This window comes from Colobus angolensis, unplaced genomic scaffold (genome assembly GCF_000951035.1).
Source record: "Colobus angolensis palliatus isolate OR3802 unplaced genomic scaffold, Cang.pa_1.0 Scaffold61, whole genome shotgun sequence".
Lineage (NCBI taxonomy): Eukaryota > Metazoa > Chordata > Mammalia > Primates > Cercopithecidae > Colobus > Colobus angolensis.
In genome coordinates, this window is record NW_012119710.1 from 5,727,373 (window position 1) to 5,737,724 (window position 10,352).

Here is a 10,352-nt window from a genome sequence, read left to right on the forward strand (position 1 = left end):
GTAACCTGGATCCCTCACATGTGCAGTTTACAACAGGCTTCGTGCTCCTGTGAGAATCTAACGCTGCAGCTGATCTCGTAGGAGGCAGAGCTCAGGCTGTAACGAGAATGACGGGGAGCAGCTGTAAATACAGATGAAGCTTCCCTTGCTTGCCTGCCACTCACCTTCTGCTATGCAGCCCAGTTTCTAACAGGCCACAGACCAGTACCAGTCCATGGCCCGGGGATTGGGGACCCTTGCCCTAATGTGTAAGAGAATGCCAAACTCATTTTTCCTGTCTAGCTGTAACTTTGTACCCATCGTATGCAATTTGATGGAAGAAACACAGAGCACCGATGGGGCCCTAGAAGCAGGGACAGAAATTGTTAAGTATAGTTTGTGACATGTTGAGGCTTGAGCATCATGAACTATCCATATACATATATAAATAAATAAAATATATATCTCACATATATATCACATATATATCATGTATATATTATATTTCATGATACTGAAGCTCAATGTGTCACAAACTATACTTAACAATTTCTGTCCCCTCCTCTTCTGGGTGGGGAGGAGAGACAGAGATCCATACACACACACACACACACACACACACACATATATATATACACACACACACACATATATATATATTTGGAAAGTCCCCATTCAGGCATAAGATTCAGGATAGAGACTCAGGCTGGAGGGTTGCAAGAAGGTTAGAGAATGTTAATTGGGAAATGAGATGGGGGTTGCTAAGAAACAACTGCAAAGAAGACTATGGAAACACAATGCTAATGTTTACAGATTTTCAAATAAAGAGCCATCCCCTTCTACTACAGATGTTTGGTGTCCAGACCAGCACGCTCCTACAGAAATACAATGCACCACGTTAAAATGACACTTGCATTTTAAATTTTCCAATAGTCATATTTAAAAGGTAACTTTATTACTCCACATATATTCAAAATAGTATTATTTCAACATGTAATCAATGTAAAAATAATTGATGAAATATTTTACATTCCTTTTTTCATACTGAATCTTCAAAATCCAGTAGGTATTTTATAATTATGGCTTGTCTTTATTTGGTCGCTTTTCAAGTGCTCAGTTGCTCAATAGCCACATGTGCTAATGGCTATTGCATTGGACAGAGCAGACTAGAACATGCATAGACTGGTTGCTAAGCTATGTCAAATATGCAATAAAAAACTACTACTGCTGCTCATTCTTCTGTAAATGATTAACATAAAGGGGGAAAAACTGAATATCCCAGCATGCCAACATTTTACATAGGTCATCTTATAACTCCCCAGACCACCCACGGAGGTAAATGTGCTTATGTGATTTACCGGAGATAGAACTGAGCCTCAAAGAGGTTGGGTGATTTGCCCAAAACATGCAGCAGTATTTATTTTATTTTTTATTTATTTATTTTTTTGAGACCGAGTCTCACTCTGTCACCCAGGCTGGAGTGCGGTGGCCTGATCTCCGCTCACTGCAAGCTCCGCCTCCCGGGTTTACGCCATTCTCCTGCCTCAGCCTCCCGAGTAGCTGGGACTACAGACGCCCACCACCTCGCCCGGCTAGTTTTTTGTATTTTTTTTAGTAGAGACAGGGTTTCACCGTGTTAGCCAGGATGGTCTTGATCTCCTGACCTCGTGATCCGCCCGTCTCGGCCTCCCAAAGTGCTGGGATTACAGGCTTGAGCCACCGCGCCCGGCCGCAGCAGTGTTTATACATCCAGTATATGTAACTAGGTTGATGTGCCTCCAAATTATTTGCTCTATTAAAATTTCAGACTTTCTATGGAAAAAAAAAAAAAAGAAAGAAAGAAAAATCACAAACAACCTAATCAGAGGTGACTCAAGCTTGGCATCAGCTAAAATCTTTTTATTCTCATTTATTTTTGTATGAGAGCATTGAAACCGAGACATGCAAGGATCTGAGCCCAGCCCCCCAAGGAGATCACTTCAGATCCATGATTCTTTGAAACACTCATTGAAGTAAAATACCTGGGGCCGCTCCTTTTTCCCCAGATCTAATTAAAGTCTTGGAGCTAAGCCTTCTTTATACGTAAAATAGAAACAATACTCTCTGCCCCACCTACCTTCAGATTGTTTTTTAATGAAGATCAAATAAGAGAAGGATGGGAAACATTTATTTTCAACCAGCTTTTATGATTTTCATTACCAAGACTTTTAGCCTAAAGTTGTGTTTCTGGATCAGAGATTTATTTCTTTGTAAGCTATGAGTGCCTCTGTCCGATGAGTCATGCTGTGGCTCAGCAGTGGAGGCAAGCTAGAGAAACTCAAATATCTTATTTTGACTTTGGGGATGCATGCAGAAAACTCTGAGAGTGAAGGGTATTTCAGGAAAGAATTATTTCAAGTAATGAGCCCTCTCTTCTCCTCAGGGCCTGTCAGCAAACTGGTGGAATTACCGGCACTTTCAACATCACGTAAAGCCGAACATCTACCCCAAAGACCCGGATATTGACATGGGCCCACTTTTTCTGCTTGGAGATTCACAACCTGTCAAGGTACACTTAGAAATCTTGAGCACCAGGGAAATGTTCCTGGAAGTAGTTCCTGGAAAGGCTTACAGCCTTGCCTTGGAAAGATCAAGCCAGAAATTCTGGCTTCACACACAATCTGAGAACATTTCTCCTTCTTTTAGGCTCAAAATATAGATTTGGAATAACTGAATCTGGGGCTGTAAGAATACAAGGGCATTTAGAGTCGTAACCTTTAAGTCTATGACCTTAAAGATCATCCGGTCCAACCTCCCACGGCAGGAAATACGGGAATCCACATTACTCTGTTTGAGCAATCTCAGTGACAGATGGGTCCCTGCCCAGTGCCTGTCATTTTCTCTGAGGCAATACAAGCCAATGTTAGATCGTGGAACCAGATGACTGGGGTTGCAATGACTGTCTGAGGTTTAAACAGGGCGTGGAGAAACATTCACTGAGAGAATATAGGTCAATATATTCAATAAGCACTAGGTCACGTACATTCACCTACCTAGTTATCTCAACTAATTCTAGCCCAGTTAGAAGAATCTATGCTGTTATATTTCGTTCATGTTCATTTTGGTGCATTTATACATGAACTACAGCCCAAATGTCATGAAAGAAAGCTAGAGGTCTCACCTCTAATGTGAGCTTCTTAAAAAACAGAAAAAGGAGGGGGAAAGTCATCTCCAGAATTTCTCAGTTAATGGTTACTTTTTAAAACTTCAACTTGAAACCATCGTGTAAAGGACAACATCAATTACCAAGATTTTTAGGAGTGAGTCTTTCTTTTTGAAACAGAGTTTTGTTCTGTCGCCCAGGCTGGAGCACAGTGGCGCAATCTCGGCTCACTGCAAGCTCCACCTCTTGAGTTCATGCCATTCTCCTACCTCAGCCTTCCAAGTAACTGGGACTACAGGAGCCCGCCACCACTCCCAGCTAATTTTTTATATTCTTTTTTAGTAGAGGCGAGGTTTCACCGTGTTAGCCAGGATGGTCTTGATCTCCTGACCTCGTGATCTGCCCGCCTCAGCCTCCCAAAGTGAGGAGGGAGTCTTTCTTAAGCAAAGGAGGTATAAGGATAACCAAAGAAAAGTGCCTCCCCTCAAGTGAAGTACCTGAGAGTCAGATACTTGGGAAGAGGTTGCTATCTCCTAGAAAAACTAAGAGTTTTATCAAAATAAAACGGTGTAGCCTCCTCAGTTATTGCCTGTCTGGTCCATTAATCAAAAATTGTGCAACTTTTTGAAAATAGTTTTTTCATCTTTGGGAGACTCACCCTTTTCCCTAGCTGAAAGAGAAAACAAGGCCCCTTGCTTTGAAAAAATTCTTGGTGCTGTGATCACAAATCAGTTGCTTTTGACAATGATTCTGCAAACACATTGGACTTCCCTGATGTTTGTGGGTTTCTATGATCATCATTAGAATTATAAAGTGCTGATTTCTCCAATTGTCCCCGCATATCTCCCCTTCCTCCTAGAGAGCAAGGGAATTTGTCTCAGGGAAGTTCATGAAGCAGCTTGAGTTCAGACATGCCTTCTGTAGAGCTATTTTCAGTACACATGCTACCTCTTCACAAATAATAGATGTTACCTCTCCAAGTTCTCAAGCTGCTCCTGGGATATCCCTAAAACCTTAGAGTTCTATGTAATATAATTTCAAAGCTACTGCACAAGACATTATTTAAAATTATTTATTTAAACTCTAAAATTCAGTAGTTTCACATCAAAAACATTTCTAATCAGCCCTGGGCTTTTCCTTTCTTCCTTCTTTACTGTCTGCCTTTCTAATACTTTATTCAAATGTTAAGTTTCTTCAGCAAGCATTTATTAATTCTTCTATGTCCCATGCTTATATCCTGGAAGACAGAATCCTCCTTTTGATACTCAAAATCTGTCCATTACGGTTTGTTCACTCCCACACACTTCCAACTAGTCCCTTTACCACGTTTCCTGCTACTAAAATGTTTAAAGGTTTCAGAATAACTGCAAATAGCTATTATTACCTTATCACTATGATATTTCTTGTAATTTTTGACAATAAGAGAAAGAAGGACCAACTACACAATCCAAATACAAGAAATCTATACATAGGAGGAAAGATATCAAAGGAAAGGAGAAAGCAAGAGTCAAACACTGCCCAGAGTTTTAACTGAATGAGGCAAAAATACAGAGTGAGTGTGAATTATCATTTATTCATTAATTCCTTCAATAAACATTTATTGAGTGTCTGCTAGATACTAGAGGTATAACCATTACTTCTATCCTCCTTTCAAAGTGTTTGCTGCCTTTGTGCCCTGAATATATGCCAGATTAACTAAGGAGACTCCTAAAAAATGAACCAAATTCTCAGTAGTGAATGTAATATTATAATTATATTATTATATAGTAATTATATAATGTATAATAAATATTATATGTACTATCATCATGGGCTAAAATAATAAACGATAGTGTGATTTCCATGATGAGAACATAAAAGAAGAAAGATGAGACAGACAGGAGGGGCCATGACTATATATTTTATCATATTACCATTTAGTATCTTTTGAATGAATGAATTTAAAAGAAAATTCTTGACTGTGATGAATGAATCACACATCTGTTGGATGAATGAATGAATATGGAGCAGAATCCTAAATGCCATAGTTGAAGAAGCACAAGAAAAACTCAGAAATGTCCCATTTCAGTGACCATTCCACCTCACATAAAGAGAAAAAAAATTCAAAATGATTCCCACAGGAACAAAAAAATGATACAATTCCTACAGTCCAATGGAATATTCCATTTGTGATAGAATTACCCACATATAATTAAAGCAAGACGACGCCACAGTATTTCTTCCTCCCATCCTGGTTCTGGTTCTTCTAGTGCCTCAGACTTGAACGCTAATGAACACTGATCAGATGACTCTTTCCATAAAGATTTTAGACACACACACACACACACAAGCATGTGCACACACACACATACACACACACACATACACATGCATCCTTGAGTGTGATGACCAGAAGTATGGTCTCTTATTTTTGTTTTATTCTCTCTCCATTCAGTATGGCAAGAAGAAAATCAAATACATCAACTATGAAAAGCAACACCTGTACTTCTACATGGGTGAGTCTCCCAGAGCCACATTCCTTATATCCCATTTCCCTGAAGCAAGTACTTGTCAAGGCAGAAGTCACAATTGGAATGCTCTCACAGAGACCCGCCCACGTCCTATTGCTATTGAGCAAAGCAGCATGTCTTATTTCAGACTCCCTGGGGTGAAAATCTGCAAAGGGAGATGGAAAAGTAAACAGCCTTTTTAAACAGCACCTCATCACTCTGAGAGTTGGATGGGGAAGGAGGGAGAAACCCAATGAGGGAGGGAAGGCAGCCTGCCTGTCAAGGGACCTGCATCTAGGACTGTCATTCTGGAAAGACCAAACATCTATCAAGAGAAAAGAATAATGGTGTTTGGGTACGGAGGAAGTATAGATGGGGAAATACATCTGAAGCATTGACAGTGTGACACCAGCAATGGAGAGGCTGGGGAACAAAGGGCGCCTGCAGTGCTCTTGTGTGGAAGAAAGCTGTCTGCTCCCATGACCTGCATATAGCTGTGGGAAGGCATGAGACATATATATCTGAGTGTGGGCAAGTGGGTCAAGTTTGAAGGAAAATACAAGTAGCTGCATAAATCTGATACCAGTAAAAGAACATCATAAGCAAAGACTGCTCTTAACCAATGTCAAACTCATAGCAGCTCACAAAAAAAGTTTTCAAGAAACCCCCAAATCTGCCCAACTAAAACATGTATCTGGGGAATAAACCAAAATCAGGGAAAGAACCAAACATTTCCTGTAGTCCAGTTGTTCTCAGCCAGAGCAATTTTGCCTCCCAGGGGCAATGTCAAAAGACATTTTTTTGGTTATCGCAACAGAGGAGGAGGGAAGGTATTGGCAGTCAGTGGACAGAAACCAGGGATGCTGCTAAACATTCTGCGATGCAAAGGAAGCCCCTCATAAAAATAATCATCTCACCCAAATTGTCAGCAGTGCTGGGCTTGAGAAACATAGTTGTGATGATCTGATTTGCCCACGTGTAGGCCACAAATGGCCACCCCTATTACGCCAGAGGAAGATAGCAGGGGGCAAATTTTTTGAAGTGTGAGATCAACCATCACTGCTGGATCCTCTACAGTGGGAATTCAGCCTTCCCCATCCTGCACTCGTCACCTGCCCCACTGCTCTTGCAAAACCTAAAAGAGGAATGAGGACATTCATGCCCCATTTTTAAAAGGTAGCTGATTCCCAGCCTGACTAGATGTGTGTCTGCAAAAGAAAACCCTGTTGGATTTTCTTCTCTGAACTCTCCTGAGAAACATGTGTTTACCTCCCCTGTCTGAAGTGGGACAACATACCCTTACCTTATGAGAAATGAGGGAATGGTGTTAATTCACTGCAAAATGCCCACTTCACAAACCACACTACCACCACCAAGAGCTGCTTTATTGTGGCCTTTCCCGGCAAATGCTAGCTTAACATCTCGGGTACAAACGAGTCGTACTCAAACTGTCAAAAAGAAACAAAACCAGACAGTTGTTAAAGGCAGCAAGACAAATCATATTCAGGCTATCACACTAGGGGAGAGAGACTTCACCATAAACCGAGCTTAATTCTCCTGATGCAAAAGTGAGAGAGAGGCTTTTTAAATGCTGGAGCATGCTAAAGGAAAAGTACTGAAAGACACTGGGAGACGGGGTGGGGGTGGAGGAGTTGGTTGGTAAGATTTGTCCAGGCTGTCTGTGTCTGCTAACTGGTACTTATCAAAGGTAGGCTCCCATCCTCCCAAACAGACTGACAGATAAGAGCCCCATCCTTCTTGATGACTACATTTCAAAAGGATTGTTACCAGGCCCTTGAGAAATACATTTCTGGAGTGTAGAAGCTATATCTCAAAGGAAGGCACAAAGGATTTACAATTGTCAGTGTCCTAAAGTAAATGCTCTAAGAAAAAGGGGTGTCAGGTGCCTATGGTCAGACACTGGCCAGAATAAACAGTAAATTACTTTGGCAGCCCTGAGCTTTCTCAGGTAAAACCTTCAAGGATGCTGGGATTACCCCCAGAGAGATGGCCTTGAGCTTTGAGAAACTATGCTAGTGTTTGTTCAAGTTTCTTAGTGTGGAGAGTGGATGAAATCATTTGTGCTGAGAGTCTGCAATTCTCGTAGGCCAAGGATGAGGCCTAGTTGAGAAGAGGGCTCAAAGGATCCTAACTAAAGTTTGACCAGGGAGACAGCCTTTGTCAAAAGCCAGAGGATCTCCTTAAGGATCCTCTGTGCCTGGGAAGCCTCAGTGATGCTGGGGGAAAGGCAGGTAAATAACTCTCACCAGGAAACGAGTATACCTTCTTTATCTCTGACACCTCAACACACTGTAATGGGGCTAAATCCCAAAGATCCAGGGAGACTGAAGGACTCCAAGGACCTTGAAAAAACTTGAAAGCTGGTAGCAGAAGCTGTTCAGGGATGCCTTCATCAAAAATGACTCAAATCTCCCAAGCTTTCCTAGCTTCTTTGAGGCAGCTTGAACCTGGAGCTACTGATCTAATTCTTAGCCCTGTCTTTTAGATTTGAAATGCCCATTGCAGTCCAGGATGAGGCTGTGGATCTCCACTTGGATCTTTTCTTGGGGCCAGAATTCCAGGAATGCTGCATTAAGGAGATCGACTCCTGCTCACTTGCATTGGGGTCACATTTTTTAATTAAATACATTTACTGGATTTATTAAATAAATTTATTAAGTATATTATAAAAATACAACACAGTAATCACAAAACAGATGCTGGATCATCCTAATACCAAAAACAGGGAGAGACAGAACAACAAAATGAGATTTTAGGCCAGTACCCCTGATGAATATCAATGCAAAAATCCTTACTAAAATACTGGCAAACCAAATCCAGCAGCACATCAAAAAGCTTATTCACCACAATTAAGTTGGAATTCAAGGCTGGTTCAACATACACAAATAAATAAATGTAATCCATCACATAAGCAGAACCAATGACAAAAACCACATGACTGTCTCAATAGATGCAGAAAAGGTCTTGAATAAAATTCAACACCCCTTTATGCTAAAAAAAACTCTCAATAATCTAAGTATTGATGGAAAGTATCTCAAAATAATAAGAGATATTAACGACAAACACACAGCCAATATCATACTGAATGGGCAAAAGCTGGAAGCATTCCCTTTGAAAACTGGCACAAGACAACCTCTCTCACCACTCCTATTCAACATAGTATTGGAAGTTTCTGGCCACGGCATTCAAGCAAGAGAAAGAAATAAAGCGCATTCAAATAGGAAGAGAGGAAGTCAAATTGTCTCTGTTTGCAGATGACATGATTGTATATTTAGAAAACCCCATCGTCTCAGCCCAAAATCTCCTTAAGCTGATAAGCAACTTCAGCAATCAATGTGCAAAAATCACAAGCATTCCTATACACCAATAACAGAAAACCAAATCATGAGTGAACTCTCATTCACAATTGCTACAAAGATAAGAAAATACCTAGGAATACAACTTACAAGGAACATGAAGGATCATTTCAAGTAGAACTACAAAGCACTGCTCAAGGAAATAAAGGAGGACACAAACAAATGTAAAAATATACCATGCTCAAGAATAGGAAGAATCAATATCATGAAAATGGCCATATTGCCCAAAGTAATGTGTAGATTCAATGCTATCCCCATCAAGGTACCATTGACTTTCTTCACAGAATTAGAAAAAACTACTTTAAATTTCATATGGAACCAAAAAAAAAGCCCATATAGCCAAGACAATCCTAAGCCAAAAGAATAAAACTGAAGGCATCATGCTACCTGACTTCAAACTATACTACAAGTATACCAAACTATACTACAGTAACTAAAACAGCATGGTACTGGTACCAAAACAGATATATAGACCAATGGAACAGAACAGAGGCCTCAGAAATAATGCCACACATCTACAACCTTCTGATCTTTGACAAACCTGACAAAAACAAGCAGTGGGGAAAGGATTCCCTATTTGATAAATGGTGTTGGGAAAACTGACTAGCCATATGCAGAAAACTGAAGCTAGACCCCTTCCTTACGCCTTATACAAAAATTAACTCAAGATGGATTAAAGACTTAAACGTAAGACCTAAAACCATAAATACCCTAGAAGAAAACCTAGGCAAAACAATTCAGGACATAGGCATGGGCAAAGACTTCATGAATAAAACACCAAAAGCTATGGCAACAAAAGCCAAAATAGACAAATGGGATCTAATTAAACTAAAGAGCATCTGCAGAGCAAAAGAAACTATCATCAGAGTGAACAGGCAACCTACAGAATGGGAGAAAATTTATTTAATCTAGCCATCTGACAAGGGGCTAATATTCAGAATCTGTAAGGAACTTAAACAAATTTACCAGAAAAAAACAAGCAACCCCATCAAAAAGTGGGCAAAGGATATGAACAGACACTTCTCAAAAGAAGACATTTATGCGGCCAACAAACATATGAAAAAAAGCTTAGAATCACTGGTCATTAGAGAAATGCAAATGAAAACCACAATATGATACCATCTCATGCCAGTTAGAATGGTGATCATTAAAAAGGCAGGAAACAACAGATGCTGGAGAGGATGTGGAGAAATAAAAATGCTTTTATACTGTTGATGGGAGTGTAAATTAGCTCAATCATTGTGGAAGACAGTGTGGTGATTCCTCAAGGATGTAGAACCAGAAATACCATTTGACCCAGCAATCCCATTACTGGGTATATACCCAAAGGATTATAAATCATTCTGCTATAAAGACACATGCACA

The 10,352-nt window shown here is 40.2% G+C and overlaps 1 protein-coding gene across 1 annotated transcript in view; it reads left to right on the plus strand.

Moving 5' to 3' along the window:
• Positions 1-10,352, plus strand: part of LOC105527263 (putative fatty acid desaturase 2-like protein FADS2P1) — a 39,462-nt gene that overhangs the window by 21,399 nt on the left and 7,711 nt on the right. The window contains exons 5-6 of the mRNA XM_011963569.1: positions 2,402-2,527; positions 5,556-5,616. Of these exons, the coding sequence (XP_011818959.1) occupies positions 2,402-2,527; positions 5,556-5,616 (187 nt within the window). The remainder of the gene's footprint in view (positions 1-2,401; positions 2,528-5,555; positions 5,617-10,352) is intronic.